The sequence below is a fragment of the Prionailurus viverrinus genome, chromosome B2, assembly GCF_022837055.1.
Source record: "Prionailurus viverrinus isolate Anna chromosome B2, UM_Priviv_1.0, whole genome shotgun sequence".
Lineage (NCBI taxonomy): Eukaryota > Metazoa > Chordata > Mammalia > Carnivora > Felidae > Prionailurus > Prionailurus viverrinus.
This window is the reverse complement of record NC_062565.1, coordinates 74,627,331-74,655,305: the sequence shown is the minus strand read 5'-3', so window position 1 is coordinate 74,655,305 and position 27,975 is coordinate 74,627,331. Positions and strand designations below refer to the sequence as shown.

The 27,975-nt window shown below is 35.2% G+C and overlaps 2 protein-coding genes across 7 annotated transcripts in view; one reads left to right on the top strand and one right to left on the bottom strand.

Moving 5' to 3' along the window:
* The window catches only part of UBE3D (ubiquitin protein ligase E3D), a 240,776-nt gene that overhangs the window by 192,805 nt on the left and 19,996 nt on the right, over positions 1 to 27,975 (top strand). The window lies entirely within an intron of this gene.
* LOC125165553 (heterogeneous nuclear ribonucleoprotein A1-like) lies at positions 22,513 to 23,604 on the bottom strand. The gene has a single exon (XM_047858601.1). The coding sequence runs from the start codon at positions 23,590 to 23,592 to the stop codon at positions 22,513 to 22,515; it is 1,080 nt and encodes a 359-aa protein (XP_047714557.1). The 5' UTR covers positions 23,593 to 23,604.

The window sequence follows — 27,975 nt, the reverse complement described above, 5'->3', positions numbered from 1 at the left end:
GTAAGTGGAACAGTTAGCCAGAGAAAGACAGATATCATATGGTTTCACTCATATGTGGAATTTGAGAAACTTAACAGAAAACCATAGGGGAAGGAAAGCTAAAATAAGATACAAACAGAGAGGGAGGCAAACCATAAGAGATTCTTAAATACCAAGAACAAACTGAGGGTTGATGGGGGTGGAGGGTTGGACGGATGGGGAAAATGGGTGATGAGTATTGAGGAGGGCACCTGTGATGAGCACTGGGTGTTGTATGTAAGTGATGAATCATGGGAATCTACTCCTGAAGCCAAGTCTACACTGTATGTTAGCTAACTTGACAGTAAATTTAAAACAAAAAAAAAGAAAGGAAAAAAAAAAGAGAAAGAAAAACTCTCAAAAAGGCCAGGTGGTTGGGGGAGGAAAAGTTGCGAAGAGTCAGCAAACAACAAACACATATGAAAGGAGGGATTCATCCAAAATCAGAAACCAAATTTTCACTGTGGCCTGGCCTGGTGACAAGGTGGGAGTGAGAAATAGCTAACCATTAGTGTCCCAGATTAAACCTAGAAAACTTGAAGGTGCCTGAAGTGGTCATAGGTTGGTAGCTTATCCTGGGTCATGGGTGAGGGAAACCAAATCTTCTTTGCTAAAAGTATCTTCATTTTATACTCTCAGGTTTTCCACTGCTTCAGCTCAACAAAATACAAGCCCACAATCAAAGATTACCAAACACACAAAGGAACTAAATAAATGAAATTAGTTATATTAGTTATAATAGGTAACCTACAACAGACCTAGACCCTAAAAGTCTTTGAACACAATAATCCTAAAATATAGTTCCATAAGATGTGGAACATAAAATGACATTTTATGATACAGTTAAGAAATAGAAGATGGAATGACCAAAATATTCAAGCTACTGTTTAAAATCTCTAGTATATCCAAAGCCAGAAGAAGGAAGGAAATAAATCCAATAGAGACCAAAAAGCCAATAGAACAGACCAATGAAACCAGGAGCTGGTTCTTTGAAAAGATCAACAAAACATAAACCTTTAGCCAGACTAAGTTAAGAGAGAGAGGGAGAGAGAAAGAGAGAGGGACTCAAAAAATAAAATATAAAATGATAGAGGAGAAATTATAACCAACACCACAGAAACACAAGGGATTATGAAAGAATATTATGAAAAATCATATGGCAACACATTAAACAACCTAGAAGAAATGGGTGAAGTCCTAGAAATATATTATCTCCTAAAACTGAATCAGGAAGACGTAAAAAACTTGAACAGACCAATTACTAGCAATGAAATTGAATCAGTAATCAAAAAACTTCCAACAAACCAAAGTCCAGGACCAGATGGTTTCACAGGTGAATTCTGCTAAACATTTAAAGAAGAGTTAATACCTATTCTTCTCAAACTGTTCCAAAAAAATAGAAATGGAAGAAATAGAAAGTAGAAACGGAAACTACAAAAAAGAGAAATTGATTGCAATTTCTGATGAACATAGATGCAAAATTCTTCAACAAAATATTAGTAGAGCAAATCCAGCAATACATTAAAAAAATTATTCACAGTGATCATATAGGATGTATTCTTGGGATACAAGGTGGTTCAATATTGGAAATCAATCAATGTGATACATCACACCAGTAAGATAAATGATAAAAATGATATAATCATTTCAATAGATGCAGAAAAAGCATTTGACAAAGTACAACATCCATTCATGATAAAAACTACCAACAAAGTAGGTTTAAAGTGAACATACTTCAACCTAATAAAGGCCATATATAAAAAACCCACAGTTAACATCATATTCAATGGTAAAACACTGAGAACTTTTCTTCTAAGATCAGGAACAAGATGAAGATTTCATCTTTTTCATTTTCACCACTTTTATTCAATATAGCACTGGAAGTCCTAGCCACAGCAATCAGACAAGAAAAAAAAGGCATCCACATTGGTAAGGAAGAAATAAAACATTTACTATTTGCAGAAGATATGATACTATATAAAAAACCCTGAAGACTCCACCAAAAAAACTACAGAAACTGGTAAGTAAATTCAGTAAAGTCACAGGATACAAAATTAATACCCAGGAATCTGTTGTATTTTTACACACTAATAATGAAGAAGCTGAAAGAGAATTTAAGAAAACAATCCCACTTATAATCATACAGAAAAGAATAAAATACCTAGGAATAAACTTAATCAAGGAGGTAAAAGACCTGAAAACTATAAAATTGTTGATGAAAGAATTGAAGATGACACAAACAAATGGAAAGCTATTCCATGTTCATGGATTTGAACAACCAATATTGTTAAAATGTCAATATTACCCAAATCAATCTACAAATGTAATGCAATCTCTATAAAAATACCATCAGTATTGGGGAACCTGTGTGGCTCAGTCAGGTAAGTGTCCAATTCTTGATTTTGGCTCAGGTCATGATCTCACCAGTTTGTGAGTTCAAGTCCTGACCATACAAAACCTGCTTGGGATTCTCTCTCTCTCCCTCTTTCTCTGACTCTCCTCTGCTCATACTGTCACTCTCAAAATAAATAAATAAATTAAAAAAAATACCATCAGTATTTTTCACATAACTAAAACAAATAATCCTAAAATTTGTATAAGACCACAAAAGACCCTAAATAAATAGCCAACACAATCTTGAAAAAGGAGAACAAAACTGAAGGTATCCAATCCCAGATTTCAAGATATAGTATAAAGCTGTAGCAATCAAAACGGTATGGTAGTGGCCCCAAAATAGACACATCGATCAATAGAACACAATGGAGAGCCCAGAAAGAAACCCATGATGATATGGCCAATTAATTCATGACAAAAGAAGCAAGAATATACAATGGGAAAAAGACAGTCTCTTCAACTCAAAATGGATTAGTGACCTAAATGTGAGACATGAACCGTAAAACTGCTTGAAGGAAACATAGGCAATAATCTCTTTGACATCAGCCATAGAAACATTTTTCTAGATATGTCTCCTTTGGCAAGGGAAACAAAAGCTAAAAATAAACTATTGGAACTATACCAAAAGAAAAGCTTTTGCATACTGAAGGAAACCATCAACAAAACAAAACAAAAAAAGACAACCTACAGAATAGAAAAAGATATTGCACCGATGCATTTGAAAAGTAGTTAATATGCAAAATATATGAAGAAAAAAAACTAAATAGTCCAATTAAAAAATAGGCAGAGGACATGAGTAGACATTTTTCCAAAGAAGATATATAGATGGCCATCAGACATGAAAAGATGCTCAACATAACTTATCATCAAGGAAATCAAAGCCACAATAAGATATTACCTTATTTATGTCAGAATGACTAAAATAAAAAACACAAGAAACAACAAGTGTTGGCAAGGATGTGGAGAAAAAGGGACCCTTGTGCACTATTGATGGGAATGCAAGCTGGGGTAGCCACTATGGAAAACAGTATGAAACTTTATCAAAAAATTAAAAATAGAATTATCATTTGATCTAGTAATTCCACTACTGGGTATTTACCCAAAGAGTACAAAAACAGTAATTGAAAATGATACATGTGTAGAGTTATTTTTATAGAGTGTATTGTAAGTCCTGGGAAAGTGAATGGGGTACTTGCGGAAACACCAGCAATGTTCTGTTCTCAAGACTGTTGAATGCAATAGCACCATGAGACTCAGAACCCCATGATCCCCCAGGAGCCAGTTAGGGAACAGACCCACTGTAATCACCTGGCACCTTGAAATCGCACATCTTCCCTGCATGCTTTCATGTAAACAGCAGATGTGTGTCTGTTTATGTCTGGAGACTTTTTGTGTTTTCCTCTCATGCTTTGACATTCCTTGATGTTTATACCCAGTGACCATGAAATAAAGACTATGTAGAGACCCTGGCTACTACTGTTTTGCTGGCAGAGGCAGCCCTGCACATGCACTCAGTCTAAGTGTCTGAGAACATTTTCTTCAGTGTGCGGCTACATCTATGCACCCCAATGTTTATTTCAGCATTATTTACTGTAGCCAAGATATAGAAGCAACCCAAGTGTCCATCAGTGGGTGAAGGGATAAAGAAGATGTGGGATACATATATACAGTGGAATATTATTCAGCCATAAAAGAGAGTGAAATCTTGCCATTTGCAACAACATAGATGGATCTAGAGGGTATAATGCTAAGTGAAATAAGTCAGATAAAGATAAATACTATATAATTTCAGTAATATGTTAATATAAGAAAGAAAACAAATGAACAAAGAACAAAAGAGACAGACAAAAAAAGTCTCTTAAATATAGAGAATAAACAGATGGTTGCCAGAGGGAAGGTCGGCGAGGAGATGGATGAAAAACGTGAAGAGGATTAAGAGTACACTTATCATGGTGAGCCCTGAGAAGTGTATAGAATTGTTGAATCATTATATTGTACACCAGAAAATAATATAGCACTGTATGTGAATTATATTTAAATTAAAAACAAAGAAACAAAATATCTGGACCTACATGAAAAAGCACAAAACACAATTTTTAGAAAGGAAAAATGTAGTTGTTAACAAATGAACAGATAGATTAAAGAGCAGATTCAATACAAGGGAAGAGAGAAATAAGCTAACTGGGAGATAGGCGCGAAGATGTAAACTGGAATACAAGGAAACACAAGGAAAGAAGAAGGTGTAAAATAAGAAAGAAATGTTAAGAGCAGTAGAGAATGGAAAGAGAAGATCTATTACCATATTACATGAAGCATGATGCATGGAACAGTAGTGAAAGCCTCACTTGGGAGATGGTTAGAATTCAGACCCCACCTCACTGCTGACCTCTTGAATCAGAATCTCCACTAGTCAATAAATCCCCACATGATTCATATGGCACCCAATGTTTGAAGAAGCACTAGGGGAACAAATGTATGATCAGAATCCCGGAGAGAGAGAAAATGAAGAGAATGAAGAAGAGGCAATATTTGAAGAGATGATGATTATACTTTTCCAGAAATGATGGAACATATGAATCCATCTATACCAAGAAGGATAAATCAAAAGAAATTTACACCTAGGAAAATTGTAATAAAACTGTAGAACACAAAGACCCCAAAAGAAATTCTGAATTAGCTAGAGAAGAAAGACACTTAAACTGACTTCAATAGTGACTTCACCAGGAACAATAGAAGCAGAAGACATTGGACTAAAAATTTTAAGTGCTGAAAAAATAACCACCTTTTAAGAATTAGTGCAAAATAAAGGTTTTTTCAGACAATTGAAAACAGAATTTATCAGCAAATCTATACTTAGGAACTCCAAAAGGAAGTACTTAAGAAAGAAGAACGTTATTCTAGGAGGAAGGTCTGAGAAGCAAGAAGGAGTGGTGAACAAAGAAATTGATAAGTTTATAAGCCTAAACAAACATTATTTGTACAAAATAATATCTAAGTTGTGAGAGTTAAAACAAAGGTCAGAATGAACATACTTGACAACTAATATAAGTTTAGAGGAGTGATTAAAATTAGTGTTTCAACATTTTTTAGGAACGCCTGGGTGACTCAGTCAGTTAAGCAACTGGCTCTTGATTTCAGGTCAGGTCATGATCTCACTGTTTGTGAGTCCCATGTCGGGCGCTGCACTGACTCTGTGGAGCCTGCTTGGGATTCTCTTTCTCCTCATCTCTCTGTGCCCCTCCTCTGCTCATGTGCTCTCTCTCTCTCTTAAAATAAATAAATAAATGTTTTAAAAAAATTGTATCATGTGAGAGAAGATTAAGCTGTTAATGATGGACTGTGCTGTGCTAAGTATTCATGTAAAATTTCAAGGATAACCCCTAAAATAATAGAAGTAAACAGTTGAAGTTTTCAAAAGAACATATAACTATACGAAAGAGTGCATGACTTCTGGTTTTATTTAAAAATAAAATTTTTTAAATTCATTTTAAATGTATGGATTAGTTTCTATTATGGAATCAAGATATTACAGCATTACCTATTTAAGGCTAGCATTGTTGTTAATAGCCAGAAATTTTACATTATTCTAGTATCCAATTGAAGCTACATTTCCATTTCAGTCTTGCTTCAAAAGTCATAATACTATAATATACTTCCTGGTGGACGCTTTTTAACTGATCACTCTATCACAGTTCTTCCACAAAATTATGGATGTACAGTTGACCCTTGACCAACATGGAGGTTAGTGGCACTGACCGCCTATGCAGTCAAAATCCACATATAACTTTTGACTCCCCCCAAACTTAGCTACTAATAGCTTATTGTTAGCTGGAAGCCTCATCAATAGCAGAGTCAATTAACACATATTTTGTATGTTGTTTGTATTGTATTCTTACAATAAAGTAAGCTAGAGAAAAATAAAATGGTATTAGGAAAATCGTAAGGAAGATGGCTGCCTCTGACGCTTGATTTTGGCTCAGCGCATGAACTCACTGTTAGTGAAATTGAGCCCTGTGATAGACTAACAGCCCAGAGCCTGCTTGGGATTTTTCTTCCTCTCTCTCTGCCCCTGCCCTGCTCTTGCATGCACTCTCTCTGTCTCAAAATAAATAAACATACTTAAAAAAAAGAAAATCATAAGGAAGAGAAAATACATTTACAGTAATGTATTATATTTATTAAAAAATGTGTGCATAAGTGGACACACAGTTCAAATTTGTGTTGTTCAATTGTGTTGTATTTGATGATTTAATTGTCTCAAATTTGCCCTGTGGGAGCACCTTCAAGAGGATTTCTTGGTTCTTTTGAAATGTCTCCCTCATTCTGTGAGCATTTTCTGGCACAAGATGTTCTAGGCTCATCTTATATTTTCCTTGTTCCAGCCCTGTAACTCACCATTTTACGAAGGAGCCGTGGTTCCTTTCAGTGAGAAATGGTATTTAGATATATTTTTACAACAGTACGTCTAAATTCATCTGTTTCAATGGTATCCTGTTGTACCAACCAATATAAACACCTTTATCTATTCATCTTTGGCTTCCGTAAAAATTTCTGATATGAACATATTAACACTAAGCTTTCATGTAGTTGTTCATTTTTTAGTATTTTTATACATCATACAGATATATTGTGATTAAAGGAAAGAACGCAATCATAAATCTGTATAGAAATTAGCATATGTGACTCCTAGTTCTAGAATTTATTTCTGTGAAAGAAATGAATCTCATTTATTTCAAAAAGGAAAAATTAGATAAGAAATCTAATTAGTTTCCCAAATCCTGCTTTCATCCCTCAAATCAATTCATCAGAGATGTCACCTGATTGGATCTGATAGGAGAGCCAAATGTATGGCAGACTTGTACAGCCACTCCTAAAACTGAAATATGAAATGTAATCTGTATGTAGAATGCAATTTGAAAACATTGGCCTAGGGTGCCTCTTTCCACACAACCATAATTGCATCTAAGTTAAAACCACTTAATTCTGAAGGGGTACCTTTTTCCGTTTATTTACCACATCTTACTGAGAAAATATTTTCAGTTTTCTTGAATTTTCTTTGTATTTGAAGCAGTTGGAAAAATAACTTGATGATTTCTATTCTTGGTTTAAAAGCTGGTCTTTCTCTATTTTTCTTTCCTATCTTATGCTTCTCACTTCCTTTTGTCCTTCTTTGCCTGTCTCGGTTTTGTTAGTTCATATCCTCTCTGGATATGGTCAGTGTCATCAGTGGTGGAAAAATGTGACTACAGGAAGTCTACCTTCATTTTTGAAACTAAATAGCTTGAGAGCCTTTTAATTTACACTCTTTTCAGAGATGGCATGGAACTTTTAGGCTTTGTTAGTGATTTCTGACATTTGAATCTGTCAAATAGTGTGGAAGATGAAATCCAGGAACTTCATATTGGTAAAAAGACATATTAATTTCTTTACAATATATATATTTTGAATTTTTTCTTTTGGGAACTGTGACGACAAACTCTGAGAAAAGAGTTTTTTGAGAACTATAAAAATGTGTGTCTAGTCCATGTGAAAATCGACCTACTTCTGGACAATTGGACATTTAGAGAAAGCCTAGCACGTATATCATCTATAAATGTGACTTTCAAATTCTAATATTTATGAACAAGTCTTTCACAGTTTATGATAAATGATATTATAGGAACTAATTAAAAATGAGCATATTTTTAAGTAACTTTCCACTTTTGCACTTCTTTGGACTCTGACTCAGGAATCATCTTTCTCTCATAAGGTGTTCAATAAACTATAATGTGTATGCTGTAGTTAATATCCACCATTAGCCTGGTTCTTTTAAATTGTTGAGGGATGTGTCTAAAAGAATGTTCAATATACTCTGTGACACATAAACAGTTTAATTTAAAGGTCAATGGAAATTTTAAAAATCCAAATACACAATAGAAAGCATAACCAGATAGGAAGTCAGAATTCATTTCCTCTTATTTTTCATCCTCATTTATTTTGAAATGTAAACCAGCTTCTTAGGTTAATAGGCATTTATAAGATCATGTATATTTCATGTTAGTAGATATACAAAAATATTATCATGAATTGAGATCCTTTATAAAATTTTTTACACAGAAAGCTTTTTGTCTTTATCCATTCAGGCTGCTATAACAGAATCCTATAGGCTAGCTCATAAACAACAGAAATTTATTTCTCAGTGTCCTAATCCAAGTCCAAGATCAAGGAATTGGTAGAGTCCATATCTGGTTGAGGGCCCACTTCCTCATTCATAGATGCTATCTTCTTACTGTGTCTTCATATGTTGGAAGAGGTGAGGAGTTCTCTGGAGTCTCATTTACATATATGAGGGCTTCATATATATATGGGTGCTAATCCTATTCATGAGGGGTTCCCTTCTACGATCTACATCCTCCAAATTACCATCTCATTGGGGATTAGGTTTTAACATGAATTTTTGGGAAATGCGAATGTTCAATCTGAAGCACTTTTTATTTAGAAATCAAATTCTTTTTGATAAACAATATTTTGTACAGTCACCTATTCACAGAAGGCTGAATAATAACAATTATAATTCAGTTATGGCTACCATTCATTGAGCATCTACTATATCCTCGGTTTTCATATATATCTCATTTAATTCTCATGGCAATTCTACAAGGTAGAAGTTTCTGGGTGGGAAACCCAGTTTCTGGGTGGGAAACTGAAACTCACTGAGCCTTAAGTAACTTCCCTATGACCCCACAGACTGAAAATAAGGGGTAATGGAAAAACCTAAGTCTTGCTGAAAAAAAATTCATAAAACCCTTTTCATTATATCATATGGTCCCTGAACAAGTTACAGTGCAGTTTAAATATACTTATTTCTTTGAATTGCTCTCACTGTCCACATACTGAAACATGAACCCTGATTCCTAGGCTCATGCTTTCACTTTTGTTTATACTCAGCAAAAATTGCGTAGAATTATGTACAATTATTTTCCGTGGTCATAATAGGCCCTAACAAATATGTATTAACTGAGTGCAAAACTGATTCCAGAGCAATCTCATTTTTGTGCTTTTAAAGGACAATAGCACCTTAATATACACTGACCTGTGGAGGGTTGTATGTTGCCAGAGACTTGGACAGCTCTGGTTCCCAGATCTCTACAGCAGAATATATATATATATATATATATATATATATATATATATATATATATATAAAGATTTCCTTCCTGAAACAACAACTCCTCCCTGTGGAATAGCTTTTAGGCCACCTGGCATTTTATAAATATGATATCATTCAGCTAATCATTTCCTGAGTTGTGTTGGGGTCTGAATGTAGATCATGTTTATACAAACCTCAGTGTATGTTTTTTTGTGTGTTTTAAAGAAGTGAACTCCATGACAGTTGCTACAAATGTCTCAGCTTCATTTTCCAAGGTATCTCACCAAGGTCAATAATTAAGAAACTGACTTGCTGTTCCTTTGGTCACTATCATGAGAGCTTGAAGATAAGTAAAATTTGTACTGTGCAAAGATTCAGAGTAACAGCTGTATACTACATGTTCTAATATATCGTCTGTCTATGAAATGCTGTAAAAAAATCCAATAAAATGCCACTCTAACCACTTTTTAAGTGGAAAAATCCCATTACACCAATCACATTGAGACACTGAATAATACATTCTTTACTCCTCATTGGAATTTCCCTCATTATGTTTTTCATAAGGCTTTCTCATTTTCCCCTGAATATGTGTGCTTTAACTGAAGTTAAATTCTTCAGTATCATGAGACTTGTGCTTCGAAGGGAGATAAGAAGAAGATCCAAATTATTCAAACAAGACCTCTTTTATCTTCATAGATTGGAACCAAAAGGTCTGCTTAACTCCAGTACCCATCATAGGGTCTTTTCCTTCCTGAAAGACCACAAATGGTCAAGGATGAAGCTTGTGCTCCTGACACCTCAACACCCAGAAAATTGCTCTCTCCCTCTCAGTTGGTATTTCTGTACTCTTGCACGAGGTGCTACCAAGGGCTGGCAGGAAGAAAGTTTGGAACAAAACTAATGCTTTCCATTTCAAGTGGACCAAGGATCCTAGAGGTAGAAGCAGTCTTCAAGAGCCCGTTTCATCTTACAACAAGGCTCTGCCGTTCATCCTGCTGGAATCTGGGTTGCTTCGGAAACTCAGCTTGTTACCTAGAGATGTGAGAAGTCTTGATTGACCTGTCCTGCTTCTACAGCTAATAGAACTGTCAGCTCTCCTGTCACTCAGCCATCACCAGACCTCAAATATAATAAAAGCCTTGAAGGTAATATGGGAAGTGGAACATCCCAAGGGCACAACCTGCTCAAAAATGAGGCTGTGTGTTGAACTAAATACTTTACCTCAAATGTCTGAATTCATGGCAAAGGGGAGTCAACGTGATACAGCCTTGTATTTTTTTATCAGTATAATTTTCTTTTCCATTTCAGCATGTTCATATCACTTCAATCTGTGAACATCCCAAGGGTAGCAATGTAAAGTCGAACCTGGCAAGGTCAGAAAAGGTCACTCAGAGAAGGCAATGATTTGTGTGTGTGTGTTGGAGGATATATTTGAATAACAACAGTTACTTGTAAGGGATGCTTTGCTTGTCTAAAGGAAGACTAAAACCCAGGTTTCAGTCAATAACTATTAAACTTTGTTCAATTTATTGAATCAGCCAACATATGTTGAGCTCCTTATCTTGACTGGCATTGTTCTCTCTGCTGGGGTTGGACACAGAAGACTTACTCTGACAGAGGCTGTTAATGCTCATAAAATACCCATGTTCTCCTTCACATTTCCCAGACCCTCTTGCTATTATTTTTAGACAATGTGACTAAGTTCTGACCAATGAGATCTGAGCAGAGATGAACCACTTCCAGACCTGACACCTGAAAACATACCACATGACTCTCCACATCTCTCTCCCCTTGCCATGTGACTTTAGAGAACACAGGTTCCAGATGGCATCACTGCAAGGTAGAAACAACCTGGATTCCTGGGCTTCTGCTTAGGAAAGAATGCCCTGGAGAGCGACCCTACCCAGTTAGATTTTGAATAAATGAAAATAAACTTTTGTTTTATGAACCTGTTGGGATTTCAAGGTTTGTTTCTCAGCACAATATAGATTATCCCAGTGGTTTATTAAGCGTGGTATACAGACTGGCAGCATCAGCAGACCTAGGAACTTATTAGAAATGCACATCCTTGGGCTTACCTGATATTTTCTAAATTAGAAACTCTGAGGATGGGACATAGATGTCTATTTTAATAAACCTTCCAGGTGATTCTGATGCACACTGAAGTTTGAGAAGCATGACTCTAAACTATCTTGTCAGTACAGACATAATCCTTGATCTCAAGTTTCTCATAGTCTAGAGACCCTAGATCTCTAAGTCTAACAGACAGATGCCCTTATATCCTACACTCTTGTCAGTTTTCCCAAGACCCTCTTGCTTTAACTGAAATCAGGCTCTTCCTTGAGGACAGGGCATCCCTTGTAGCTACTCAAAGTGGGGTTATTCTTTTACTACTCACCTTCCATACCATGTGGTTGGAGATGGAATTGGTATTCACTTTGCTTCTTCCAACTTAGTATTCTCTTACTCTCTTTCAAAGTCTTTTCCTTTGAAACCCATAATATTCAGCTATATCACTCCATCTTTCTCTTGGCTCATGTCATCTGGCAGTCCCTCTGCCTCTTTCATTTGTTGATAATTTTGGCATCTGGATCAAAGTCTTCACCCCTACCAAGAATATGGATCACTTTTATGCACATTTATACTTGCTGAAGTTTCTCCCAAGTAAAATAAATTCATGAATCTCAGATATCCACAGAAGTTTCTATTCCATTTCTTCTTTCCCCGTTCAGAACTCAATTTCTTGAAGAATTGTCTGCAATCATTATTTCATTCTTAACTCCTTTCAAAATGATTACAGTCTAATTTATTCCCTCAACACTCCACCAAAATACCTTTTGTGAAGGTAAAAAATATCGTCTGTGTTGCTGAATTCAATGGATAGTCCACATATTATAATAAAATTGTAAGAAACAAAGACAAAGAAAGAATTTTCAAAGTAGCAAGACAGAAGTGACTCATTACATATGGGGGATCCACAATAACATTAACAGCTCATTGCTCATCAAAAGCTATAGAGGACAGGGGTGCCTGTGTGGCTCAGTAGGTTGAGTGTCTGACTTCGGCTCAGGTCATGATCTCACAGTTCCTGAGTTTGAGCCCTGTGTTGGGCTCTGTGCTGACAGCTCAGAGCCTGGAGTCTGCTTTGGATTCTGTGTCTTCCTCTCTCTCTCTGCCCCTCCCCTGCTCACACTCTTTCTCTCTTTCAAAAAATAAAGAAACAGGGGCGCCTGGGTGGCTCAGTCAGTTAAGCGTCCGACTTTGACTCAGGTCATGATCTCGCAGTCCGTGGGTTCGAGCCCTGCGTCAGGCTCTGTGCTGACAGCTCAGAGCCTGGAGCCTGTTTCAGTTTCTGTGTCTCCTTCTTTCTCTGACCCTCCCCTGTTCATGCTCTCTCTCTGTCTCAAAAATAAATAAATGTCAAAAAAATTCAACAAATAAAGAAACATTAAAAAAGTTAAAAAAAAAAAAAAAGAAACCATAGAGGGCTGAAGGTAATGGATGATATATTATAAGTACTAAAAGAAAAAAAAATTGTCAACCAAAAATTCTATACTGGCAAAATTATCCTTCAGCAATGAAGGAAAATTAAGATATTTTGAGATAAATATAAGCTAAAGGATTTCATTACTAGATTTGCTCTATAAGGTAGAGCTAAAGGAAGTTAATTAAGTTTTTCTTTTATGGTTCATGCTTTTTGTGTCCTATGTAAGAAATCTTCACTTACTGAAAGATCATAAAATTTTACTACCATGTTTTCTTTTGGAAGATTTTTAGTTGTAGCTTTAATATTTAGGACTATAATCCATTTCAATTTAACTTTCGTATATACCATGAAGTAAAGTTTGAGATTCTTTTTTTTTCCTATATTGATATTGAATTACTTCAGCACTGTTTGTTGAGATGACTATATTTTCTCTGCTGAATTACCTTTGCACCTACAGAGAAAAAAAATCAATTGACTGTATACATATGGGTCTATTTCTGGTCTCTATAATCAGTTCCTTATATCAATATCACACTATCTTAATAACTAGCTTTAGAGTAAGTCTTGGAATCCATTATTGTAAGTCCTCTAACATTTTCTTCTTTTTCAAAAATTGTTTAACTGTTCTAGATCCTTTGCCTTTCCAAATAAATTTAAGAATTGACTCCTCAGTTTCTACTATAATAACAAAACTGATTGTATTATTATTATTATTTTTTGGAATTGCATTGAATCTAGAGATCAGTTTGGGCAAAATTAATACTAACATTGGGTCTTTCAATCCATGAAAACAGTATCTCTTTCTCTCAGAAATGTTTTGTAGTTTTTAGTGTATGGGTCTTGACCATATTTTGTTAAATTTATCTCTAAGCATTTCATGATTTTTCATGCTATTTAATTGTCTTTAAAATTATACTATCAACCATTCATTGTAAGTTATAGAAATATGATTTTTTAAAAAATATATTGACTTTGGGGGCGCCTGGGTGGCGCAGTCGGTTAAGCACCCGACTTCAGCCAGGTCACGATCTCGCGGTCCGTGAGTTCGAGCCCCATGTCAGGCTCTGGGCTGATGGCTCAGAGCCTGGAGCCTGTTTCTGATTCTGTGTCTCCCTCTCTCTCTGCCCCTCCCCCGTTCATGCTCTGTCTCTCTCTGTCCCAAAAATAAAATAAACGTTGAAAAAAAATTTTTTTTAAAAATATATTGACTTTGTAACCTGTGAACTTGCTGAACTTACTGGTTAGCTTTAGTAACTTTTAGGTAGATTCCTTAGGATTTTCTACATGGATAAACATGTCATCTGTCAATAAAGACAACTGAATTTATTCCTTTCCAATCTACATGTGCCTTTTTCTTTTTTTATTATTATTTTTTCAACTCGCAGCACTGGCTGGGACTTCTGGTACAATTAGTATGACTAGTAGGCTGTATTTGGGGTCTTCTTTTTATACTACACCCTGAATACCCTTCAGCCAATAAGCTGGCATGATTATAGGGCCCCCTTCATTTGTCTGGATCATAGTTCTACACTGCTTGATATCCATTGGATGAAAATAGTCATTTCCCATATTTTATCTGGCTTTCTAGGTGCTTATGGCAGGATGGAAATTCTTGTAACAGTTAATATTTCAAAGTCAATGTGAATGTTCCATCTAAGAGACATTTCAAGCAAACACTTCTATATACTCCAAGATTTATACTTTTATTATACTAGATCACTAAAAAATTATGTACCATAGAAATTCCTTCATAGGATAGTAATTTAACATTATATTCTCAACATTTTTTGCGTACTGATCTTAGTAATGGTCACACAAAGAATATTTGTATGTCTTTTATAAAGCTGTGCATGGAAGAAATTGTGTTCAATGCCCCATCTCTAATCATGGACACAATGACTTATCCTTAGAACTTAGTGCTAGGAAACTTGATAACTCTCACATTACTGCTCTGTTGTCTGTATGACTGCTGCAAATTATTTAACTTCACTGATTTGCAGTTATGGGGATATGCTCAGTGTCTGGAACACATCATATCATAAGTGGTAGTGGCGTTTCTAAAATTGTTGTAGAATTTCAGTAATTCTAATTATATCTAAATTTAAATCTCTGTTTAAATAGATTGTTCAATACAAATCACAAAATACCATGTTACAAGTTTTCTGTCATCAGTGTTTTTTGGAGGCCCATTTGTGAAAAAAAAATGTAATTCCTGAAGTACTCTGGGTGGATTTTTGGGATATGTAATTCCTTCCAGTTTTCAAAATGCTACTCAGGACAAGCAAGAACATTCTTAAGGGTTCTTTATTGTAAATCCTCCTTGGTCAGTTAATTGATGGAGTTGGAGATTTTTTTTTTTAATTTTTTTTCAATGTTTATTTATTTTTGGGACAGAGAGAGACAGAGCATGAACGGGGGAGGGGCAGAGAGAGAGGGAGACACAGAATCGGAAACAGGCTCCAGGCTCTGAGCCATCAGCCCAGAGCCCGACGCGGGGCTCGAACTCACGGACCGCGAGATCATGACCTGGCTGAAGTCGGACGCTCAACCGACTGCGCCACCCAGGCGCCCCGGAGATTTTTTTTTTAATTCAGCACTTCTCCTAGGTTTCAGTTTGATCCTATGTCAATGATGATGAGGAAACCATTACAATTTAGGTGTTAACCATAAAAATGCAATATGGATGCTTAATATGAAGGATTTTAAAAAATGTTTATTTATTTTTCAGAGAGAGAGAGAGAGAGAGCACACACATACATGCACAAATGAGGGAGTAGCAGAGAGAAAAGGAGAGAGAATCCCAAGCAGACTCCAGTGCTGTCAGTGCAGAGCCCTACATAGGGCCTGAAGCTATGAACCATGAGATCATGACTTGAGTTGAAATCAAGAGCTGGGTGCTTAACTGACTGAGCCATTCAGGCACCCCATATGAAGGATTTAATTAGATCAGTTACTCTCAAGGTTATTATAAAGGGGGTATTCAATTCCTGTTGTTCAAATTGTTTCAAGCTTGAGAAAATGTCACTTCCCAGATCTTCAGGTCTATTATTTATCTAATGTCTAACCCAAGTTAATCTTTTGAATGATGGTTGTTTGGAAAAGCTAGCTGAAATATACTGTTCTAAGGGACTATTGTTCTAAGAAGCCTATGCCTTTGTTCTTTAAAGAAATTTCTTCCCTTTTATCCTTTAAGATAAAAACTTAAGGAAGAATTAGAATAGAACTAATATATATATATATATATATATATATATATATAATGGAATATTACTCAGCTGTCAAAAAGAATGAAATCTTGGCATTTGCAATGATGTGGTGGAGCTACAGTATATTATACTAAGCAAAATAAGTCAGTCATAGAAAGACAAATAACATATGATTTCACTCATATGTAGAATTTAAGAAACAACACAGATGAACATATGGGACAGGGAAAAAGAGAGAGAGAGAGAGAAACAAACCATTGAAGACTCTTAAAGACAGAGAAAAAATGGAGGATTGATGTAGAAAGGTGGGAGGGGGTTGTCTAGAAGGTTGATGTGTATTAAGGAGGGCACGTGTGATTATTGTATGTAAGTGATGAATCACTGAATTCTACTCTCGAAACAATATTACACTGTTACAATATTACACTGATTAGAATTTAAATAAAAATTTGAAAAGGAAAAAGAAAGAGGCAATAGGCTGGCACAGTTAAGGCATGATGATTTTGGTCACTCTGATGATGTGCACCTACCTAACAGATTTTCCATGGCCAAACTAAATCCATCTGGACACCTGCCTGTGTGAGCAAGATGCTGTACTGATTTTCATGACATGAACTGGCTCCTTCATTGACTTAATAAAATAACTGGTTTTCTGGCACTATATACATTGTTATTCTTTTAGTTATAAAAGAAGCAACTCAAAATCATGTTAAGATCCATGGAAACAAAACTTGCCAAACATGCTATAACAATAATGGCATATCTTTATTTATTTACTTCTGAAACTATAAACTGGAAAGAGCTCTGTAAGTAAGGATGATAATAATGTTCTTGTATGAGTTCCTTAGCTACCCAAACCAAATAATGGGAAATAAAATTATTTTTTACTCACAATCATCTGCCCAGTTATGCCACACTGTGCAAAATGAAACACAGGACATTCATGGGACAAGAAAGCCTAGTCAGTCTGCTTAATAAAAATACAAAGTAAAAACTATGAAGGTCCACATAGAATATTTTGAGAAAGCCATCCTTTTAAGGATTCCCATAGAGTCTGCTGGGAGAAGAGTTTCAATGATCAGAGGTTCTAAGGATCACTTTGGTGACTGCTAACTCTTGATATTAACAGAAATGTCTCATCATTGCTAAATGGTGTGTCTTTTTTTTCCACAGATCAATGAAATTCCATTACATTCCACAAGTATTTATTGGGCCCCTATCACGTTGGTATCTAGTATTATGTCAGGGACTGAGTAGCTAGAATTTAGCATTTTGAGGCACATTATCAGTGTGCATTTATCTGACATCATAGAATGACAAAATAGTTGAGAGCAAAAGTTCATGAATAATTTTTTTCAATCAATCATGTACATATTACATGTACTTTAAGAATTGAGAGGTATAAGAATGCCAGGTGATATAGGATGTTGGAGAATGTTTCATGTATAACATGAAATTTGAACTGTACTTTGGAGAACAGATAGAATTCAGAGTGAAAGGAAAAGAATGGAAAAAATATCTCTGTACCATCTATCTATCGATCTATCATCTATCATCTATCTTTCATCTATATTTTGGTGGAGAGCAGCTTGAATTGAGTCACTGTGATTAGAGTAAATCTGAATTTCCAAAGACATGAGAATAATTACTTGATGTAATGAAATAATCGGGAGAAAAAGTTTTGAAAGTTCCAATAAAGATTACATCAGTAATAACATTTTTGCTGTAGCATATAATATTCTTCTTCTTTCCCACCACATATAACTCATTTATCCCCCAAATCCAGTTCAAATTCATTTATGTTTTAAGTCTCCACTTCACCTTGTGCTGTGTAGACACAAACCTAAATTGGCACATCCACTTAATATAAGCTCTGATCCAGGTCCTGTAAACAATGGTCAAAGATGATGACAGAATGGTGCAAAGTTGACTGCCTTTAGCTACTTCTTAAGTATTATTATATTAAGAAAAAATTATCTGTGTGAGTTTTTAGAAAAAAATTATCTGTGTGAGTTATATCAACTGGATACCTGACTCCAAGGAAATATGAAGGTCTTATCTAGGTGCTTATACCTTATACACAGTGGTTTTACACATACAGGATACTCAATACATATTTTCTGAATAAATGAATAGATTAATAAATACATTTAGGCTCTTTACAGGCTTTAATCCTTTCAGAGTGATTGGCATGTGTTGCTGTTGTGATTCTGGAGTTTTTATGGTGAGGGGATTTTTTAATTTGCTCAATAAATGAGAACGATAATTCTTTGGATACTTCTTGAATAACTTGAATTCTCTCAGCCATAATCAGAAGTAGATTTTTTTTTAAAAAGTAGATGTTAGGGGCACCTGGGTGACTTAGTTGGTTAAGCATCTGACTTCAGCTCAGGTCATGATCTCACGGTTTGTGAGTTCAAGCCCTGCGTTGAGCTTTTTGCTGACAGCTCGGAGCTTGGAAGCTGCTTCAGATTCTGTGTCTCCCTCTCTCTCTGCTCCTCTCCTGCTCACTCTCTGTCTCTGTCTCTGTCTCTGTCTCTCTCAAAAATAAATAAAAATTAAAAAATTAAAAGGTTAAGAATGTGGATTTTATTAAAATTATATGTGAAATAATAAAATTATAGAGAAGTAATATTTTACTAGCCAAAAATTAAATCTACATCTGTTATTTATTAAACTATCTCAACCCACCTCTCAGTGTGGATGGGGATCACTTTCTATGTCCCTTAATTCTCTCCTGCCCAATTTTTTTTTTAAGTTTATTTATTTATTTTGAGAATGAGAGAGAGCACATGTGCATGATCAGGGGAGTGGCAGAGAGAGAGGGAGAGAGAGAATCCAGAGCAGGCTCCATGCTGTCAGCACATGGGACTTGATCTCATATATTGAGATCATGACCTGAGCTGAAGCTAAGAATCTGACGCTTAACTGAGCCACCCAGGTGCCCCTCTTCTGCCCAACTTTTATGAAACCTAAGTTCATAATGTGGCTTTTCTAACTGAGATTTTTATCTCACTCTGAATCAAATTTTCAACCCACTTTTAATAATTGTTCATGCTGCACTTTTTTCTTTGATAAGATTTTTAAAAATACATTTGTCATGTATGTGTTTTGTAAGCCTCAAACCCTCCTTTAAAAATAATAAAGCATAAAGAAACATACATTTTCAAAACACATACTCTGCTTCAGTAATTGTGTTAGGTACTACAGATAGAAGTCAAAACTTGATTAGTAAATTATAGGAAAGAACACTGAAGCCTAATGAAAATTGGTAAAATTTTCTGCCCCCTAAATATATGTCAATTTGAAGGATAATATAACTCTTTCATAGGTCTAGAAGTAGGAAAGGACTAAAGAGGCATTTAACACAACTTGTTATAAATGTGTTCCACAAAACACTATTGCAGAAGACAGTTTTAGTTTCAAGAATTAAATAAATACTTCCTGTGGTCAAGTAATGACAGTACAAAATCAATGGTGGGTACAATTGCTGGTGCCTTAGCACAAGTCAGGAGAGTGGCTCCAAAGTGTACTAGTCATCATCATATTCTTCACTGCCACACACTTTCAGTAAAAACAAATAAAAAAAACCCTGATACCTCATTGTAATTTTGATTTGCATTTCCCTAATGATGAATGATGTTGAGCACCTTTTCATGTGTCTGTTGGCCATCTGGATGCCTTTTTTTGGAAAAATGTCTGTTCAGGTCTTCTGCCCATTACCTAATAGGAGTTGTTGTTGTTTTGTATTGAGTTAGAAGTTATTTATCTATTTTGGATAGTAACCCTTTTTTGGATATATCATTTGCAAATATCTTACCACATTCAGTAGGTTGTCTTTTTTTATTATTATTAATGGTTTCTTTTGTTGCAAAGAAGGTTTTTAGTTTGACGTAGTCCCAATAGTTTATTTTTGCTTTTGTTTCCCTTGTGAAAGGAGACATATCTAGAAAAATGTTGCTATGGTTGATGTCAAAGAAATGACTGCCTGTAATTTCTAGGATTTTTATGGTTTCAGGTCTCATGTTTAGGTCCTTAATCCATTTTGAGTCTGTTTTTGTGAATGGTATTAGAAAGTGGTCCAGTTTCACTCTTTTACATGTAGCTGTCCCATTTTCCCAAAACCATTTGTTAAAAAGACTGTCTTTTCCCCATTGTATATTTTTGCCTTCTTTGTCATAGATCAATTGACTATACAATCATGGGTTTATTTCTGGGATCTCTAGTCTATTCTATTGATCTATGTGTCTATTTTTGTGCAAATACCCTACCGTTTTGATTACCACAGCTTTGTAGTATATCTTGAAATCTGTGATTGTGATATATCCTGCTTTGTTCTTTTCAGGATTGCTTTGGTTATTCAGGGTCTTTTGTGGTTCCATACAAATTTTAGGATTATTTTTTATAATTGTCTGAAAAATACTGTGAGTATTTTGATAGAGATTGCATTGAATCTGTAGGTTGCTTTATAAGCAACGTTTGTTGCTTATATTGTTATAAGGACGTTTTAACAATATTAACTCTTCTAATACATGAGCATGGGATATCTTTCCAGCTGGTTTCTGTCATCTTAAACTTCTTTCATCAGTGTTTTATCATTTTTGTAGTACAGGTCTTTCACCTTTTTGGCTCAGTTTATTCCTAGATATTTTATTCTTTTTGGTACAATTGTAAATGATGTGTTTTTTTAAATTTCTCTTTCTGCTACTTCATTATTAGAGTATAGAAATGCTACTGATTTCTGGGTATTAATTTGTATCCTGCCATTTTACTGAATTCATCATTACTTCTAGTAGTTTTTGGTAGAGTCTTTAGGATTTTCTGTATATAGTATCATATTATCTGCATATAGTGACAGTTTAACTTCTTTACCAATATGGATGCCTCTTATTTCCTTTTCTTGTCTGATTACTGTGGCTAGGACTTTCAGTACTATGTATTATACTAAGTGAAATAAGTCAGACTGAGAATGACAAATACCATATGATTCTACTTATAAGTGGAATCTAAAAAAAATGAATAAATAAACAGAAAGCAGAATTAGGCCTATAAATACAGAGACCAAACTGAAGGTTCCCAGAGGAGAGGGAGTTGGAGATTGGACAAAATGGGGGGGACGGGGAGATGGAGATATAGACTTTCTATGAAATGAATAAGTCATGGGAATAAAAAGCACCATACAGGGAATACAGTCAATGATATTGTAATAGTGATGTAATGGGACACATGGTATCTATACTGTGGTGAACATATCATGATGTCTAAACTTGTCAAATCACTAAGTTGTACGGCTGAAACTAAGGTAACATTATGTGTCAACTATACTCAGATAAAAAATTAAACAAACAACCCCCTAAAAGCAGACAAACAAAAGCTAGTTTTACTTAGTAATGTCCTCAATGGAGCAGTAAAAATTATTAAAGTTATTGAGTCTTGGCTATTGAGCACATTATTTTTAGTAATCTAGGTAGATAAATGGTAATTGTGCACAAAACATTTCTACTGCATGTGAAGTAGGATGGTTATCTTGAGGAAAAGTATTTCTAGATTTGTTTGAGTTGTAGGTAAATAAGCCATGTTTTTCTTGGAATACCAGGAAAAGTTTCCTTTTCACTTGAAAGAATGACTGACAATTTGTATTGAGACATGAATATTTAGCTGGCATCTTTTTTTTTCAAGAGAATATTAAATCATCTATTGATTACACATGATAATGGATGATACACAAGCTTTAATCCCATCTATAATTTTATCTGATACCATAATTCAACTTAGATATATTGCATAGGATGTGCCAACAATCATATTAATAACCAAATAAACTCCAGGATTTTGCTTGGGTGACCCTTTTAATGGTGACCTCCAGGTCACAACACATTAACTGTCAGTTCAACCACACCAATGTTTATGGAGACAATGGCTTCTGTGCCCAAGCAGGTTGCACATATATTTCAAATGGAACCTGGCATCACCCTGAAGGATCTAACTTCACACTGTTGGGGTAGTTTACCAAGATGGCTTCAGAGGAGACTAACTTTACACAGCACATTTAAAAAAAGACACATTTATTCAGTGTCATGATCAGACTATTACATTTAGCAATCAACAGCATGGGTGCAAAAAAAAAAATCTAAATTAAAACCCTTTGTTGGAGTGCTTTGCACTTTCCACAGAACAAAAACTAAAATAACCTGTTATACAATTAGTCACAAATACAGTCCTCGAGTTTTTTGCCCATACACATGAGTATTGTCTAAAACATGTCTTCTTTGTAGCAGCTAGGCCCTGCCACCACTGTGCTTGGCTGAGTTCACAGATCTGTTGTAACCTGTAGCTTCCCTGTCACTTCTCTGGCTCTTCTTTCCTGCTAATCTTTGTTTCCTGGCAGTAATTAAAAATCTTCTGCCACTGCCAAAGCTACTGCTGCTGCTGGAACTGCCATAGCCACCTTGGTTTCGTGGTTTGGCAAAATATTGACCTCCACCACCATAGGGGCCAGAGCTTCTGCCTCCAAAATTTCCTCCTTTCATGGGTCCAAAATTTGAAGACTGATTGTTGTAATTGCCAAAATCATTATAGCTTCCACCACCTCCAAAATTGCCTCCATCATTACCAAATCCTTTATAACCATCCCCACTGCCACCATACCCATCACCACCTTGACTGCCACCAAGGCCACCTCGTCCACTGAAGTTTCTTCCTTCATGGCCAAAGTTGTCATTCCCACCAAAACCACCTCCGGGACCATCACCGAAGTTCCAAGGACCACTTTGACCTCTTTGGCTGGAAGAGGCACTAGCCATCTCTTGCTTAGATAAAGCTTCCCTTACTTCACAGTTGTGGCCATTCACAGTATGGTATTTTTGAATGACAATCTTGTCTACAGAGTCATGGTCATCAAATGTTACAAAGGCAAAGCCTCTCTTTTTGCCATTGCCTCGGTCTGTCATGGTTTCAATCACTTCAATTTTCCCATACTGTTCAAAATAATCTCTTAGATGATGTTCTTCAGTGTCTTCTTTAATGCCACTGACAAAAATCTTTTTCACAGTTAAGTGGGCACCAGGTCTTTGAGAATCTTCTCTTGAGACAGTCCTCTTTGGTTCTACAACTCTTCCATCCACCTTGTGTGGCCTTGCATTCACGGCTGCATCCACCTCTTCCACAGTGGCATAGGTGACAAACCCAAAGCCTCTGGAGCGCTTGGTGTTTGGATCTCTCATTACCACACAGTCCATAAGCATTCCCTGTTGCTCTAAACGGTTCCTCAGACTCTCATTGGTTGTTTCAAAGCTCAAACCTCGGATGAAAAGCTTCCGCAGCTGTTCAGGCTCTTTGGGAGACTCTGACTTAGACATGACGGCGGTGGGAGGGAGACTTTCATGATGCTTACTCGGTGGTATCCATGGGCAGAAAGTAGCTGACATCTTTTTAAAAAATGTATGATTTATTTCTGTCACTACAAGGAAAACAACTGACAGCATTTGTTTTTAATGATAAAATTTGAGTTTTCAAGAGAAAATTGAATTTTGAATCAGCTATGAGCTTGATTGCTTTGCAGTATGTGAAAACCTTGCTGATCAAATTGGCGGTGATATTAATGGATGTATTTTTGATTTATGATATGTCAACATTTGGAAGATTTCCATAATGCAGTGAATCAACATGCTCCAAATGTCATAAGATTATGCATGGGTAAAAGATCCATTGAAAGAGCAAGCGAGACAAGTAGATTTTAATGTAACACAGAATAAAAGTTTATTGATATGGCTTCTGATTCCATATTGTAATTAACCTTTCAGAAATGACCACTTGTTGAGTGTTGGTGTAGTATCAAAGAAGGATATCCACAATTATCTGAACATTAAAATACCCTTTCCTTTACAGATTATAGATCTTGAGATGCTATATTTTCTTTATATCAAAATAAATTGAATGCTGATGCAGATATGGGAATCTCTCTGTCTTCGAGGAAGACAGACTCAAAGAGATTTTTTAAAATGTAAAAAAGAAATGCTATTCTTTTTTACTACATATTTTTTATTTTGGAAAATTTACTTACTTTTCCTAAAGATACATTATTTATAGTGAAATGTAATATATATGCTATTATTATTATTTTAAAATGAGTTAAACGTATAAAAATTTTCTCAGTTTTAGTTTCTAAATGAGTAAATATGAATAGGATGGACACAAACAAAAGCAATTTGTGTACTCAATAACTTTTAAGGATGAAAGGAATCCTGGAACAAAAAAGTTTGGGAACCATGGTCTAGGAAAAAGAAAAAACCCTGAGGTCACATTTAAGTCCTTTCATTTATGCATCTTCTATTTACTAATATGGAAATGAAAACCAGCACTCATATTTCTATGATGTGAACAAATAGAAGTAAAAACTTTAATAGTGTTGTAACTGTGAAAAATATGTCTTTTCTGGTTATTTCTAGGTACAAATATTTATGGGAGATGGAAATCCTGAAATATTGTACTTGTTTTATTTTACCAAAAATACTCTGTGTTTGTGTATCAAAGAAGAATTCTCCATAAAGTTTAATGATATTACTATTAAAATAATGTTGCCATACAGATAAAATCTGAGACTCTTAAGAAATATCAGCATAAATAGAAATTCAATAGTAAGGAATACATTTATTATAATTTCCCAAGGGCTTTTTTTCCATAGAATTATGACACCTGACAAATGGCTGCGGGGAAAATGTGCCAAATGAGTTCCCCTGTTGTTTACAGCTTGTCACAGACTGGGGCAATACAGAAAGAAGATGAATGCATCCTTCCCACTCCAGATTGTCTCTACTCATAAAGGGAAACTGTTCTCTCCCCATCTCAACAATGATTGGTTTAGATCACTACAATAGATCAATGATATTCTGGTTACTTGATGAGTTTATGGAAACAGAACAAGGAAGATGGAGTCCCACTCAAGGATTTCCCTGCAAGGTGACCCCACAGTAGCCAAAGCTGAAGAAGCACTCTTTATGTTTTGTATAGGTGCCATGTTTTTTGTATCCAAATTGCCCTTTTTGTTTTTCTGATTCAATTAATGCCACCCTTAAACATTGCTACATACGACAGACTTCTTGGTCCAAGAGTGAGGCACAGACCAGCATCTCCATCACCCCTTGAAGCATTTTAGAAATGTATACTCCTGGGCTCCACCTTGGACCTCCTGAATCAGAATCTGCATTTTAACAAGATTCCCAGGGGATGTATATGTTTATTTATGTTCAAAAAGCACTATTGTGCATCGGATGATTTCAACCATGGCTGCACTTTGCAATCACCTGGGAGTTTCTAAAAATCCTGATGCTTGGACTACACTGCAGAGCAATGAAATCAGAATCTCTGAAGATAGGACACTGCTTAAGAAGAATAAACATTCTTTAAGCTCTGTCAGTGTCACCCTTTTCTACTGCATTTATATTCATAGATGCACCTCAGGATTTATTATGGAAGTCGGTGGGGAAAATACTCCATAAGCAATTTTTTTAAAAAACACCTTTATTGAAGTATAATTGATATTTAAAAACCATACATGTTTAATAATTACAATTTGGAGTTTGGACATACTACATACACCCATGAAACCATTACACAGTCAAGGTAATAGGCATATCCATCACCTCCAAAAATTCCCTTGTGTCCCCCCTTTTTTCTGTGGTAGGAACACTTTTTTGTGTGTGTCTGTGTGACAAAAACATGGGAGTGACCTTGACACCTTTTTAGGTATACAGTATAATATTGTTAACTATTGGCATTGTTTTACGGGAGATTTCTAGAACTTATTGATCTTGCATAACTGAAACTTTATGCCATTAAACGACACTCCTCATATCCCCCAGCTCCCAGCCTCTGGCAACCAATCTATTCTCTGCTATTATTTTAGCTATTTTAGATATCTCATATAAGTGGAATCATGCAGTATTTGTCCTTCTGTGATTGGCTTATTTCATTTAGCATAATGTTGTCAACAATCCAGAAATAGCAATATTAAAACCACTGAATCAATAAGTGGTACTTAGTAAGAGTTTATTGTAGATATAAGAACAGTTCTTGAAAGAACTGGAAGCCTTTAAATTCAAAGACTGATGTGAAGCTCAGGGGCATGACATTACATGACAGTTTATAAAGTGAAAATGAGGAAGTTGTTTAACCTTTACAATGATTTGTTATTGCATTGAGGGTTTCTAGAAGGCAGGGAATGGGTTACAAGTGATTATCTTACACAATTTTTAGGAAAATGACTTGTTTCTTTTATTAGAGGCATTTTTAAGAATCAACCCATGGTAAATTTCAGCTTGTTTTGTAGAATAAGCTAAATTAAATTTCATTTATATAGCTTAAATGTTTTTTCTGCTCAGGGAATTTTCAAGTCCCCTCTCCATTTTGTATTTAATTTTAACAGTGTCCTCTGGTTTCAGCCATGTTGTCGCATATGGCAGGATTTCCTTCTTCTTAAAGGTTGAATAATATCTCATTGTATTTAGGCACATTTTTTTCTTAATCCACTCATCTATTAATGGATATTTGAGTTGTTTCCTTATCTTGGGTATTGTGAATAATGCTGAAATAAACACGTGAGTGCAGATATCTCTTTGAGATCTTGATTTCAAATCTATTGGGTTATACCCAAAAGTGTATTGCTGGATCATATAATAGTTCTATTATTAAATTTTAGAGGAACCTCCATACTATTTTCCATAGAAGCTGCACCATTTTACATTCCCACCAATAATACACAAGGGTTCTAATTTCTCCATATCATTACCAATAATTATTATCTCCTGTCTCTTTGACCCTAACAGGTATGAGGGATAGTTCATTGTGGTTTTGATTTATGTTTCCTAATGATTAGTATGTTGGGCATCTTTTAACTTACCTGTTGGCCATTTGTATGTCTTCTTTGGAGAAATGTCTGTTCAGACCTACTGGCCATTTTAAAAGCAGGTTATTTGTGATTTTGGTATTGAGTTGTGCCTACAACTAAATATATATTATATACATATATATATATATATATATAACTCAATATATGTTATATATTTTGATATTAACACATTATCAGATATATGGTTTGCAAAATTTTTCCCCATTCTGTGGATTGACTTTTTCACTCTGCTGTTTCCTTTTCTGTGCAGAAGATTTTCAGTTTGATGTAGTGCCACTTTTTGTCTTTGTTGTCTGTGATTTTTTGTCTATTTTTGTCTTTGTTGCCTGTGAATTTGGTGTCATAACCAAAATGTCATTGCAAAGACCAATGTCAAGAAGTTTTTCTCCTGCGTGTTCTAGAAGTTTTACGGTTTCAGGTGTTATGTTTGTCTTTAATCCTTTTTGAGTTGGTCTTTATGTATGTATGGTGTAAGTTAAGAATCTCATTTCATTCTTTTGCATGTGTGTGTCTACTTTTCCCAACACCAAGGAAGGGAGACTATCCTTTCTCCATTGTGTATTCTTGGTAGTCTTATCAGAAATCAGTAGACCATTTATGCGTGGGTTTATTTCTGAATTTTCTATTCTGTTCTTCTGGTCTATATGTCTGCCTTTATACTATACTGTTTTAAGTACTGTAGATTTATAATATATTTTAAAATCAGGATATCTGATACCTGTGTGATGCCCTTGTTTTATTTCTCTTTCTCACGATGACTTTGGCTATTTTATATGACTTTTATGGTTTGGAATAAATTTCCTATTTTTTTTTCCTTGAGAAGCACCTTTGGTCA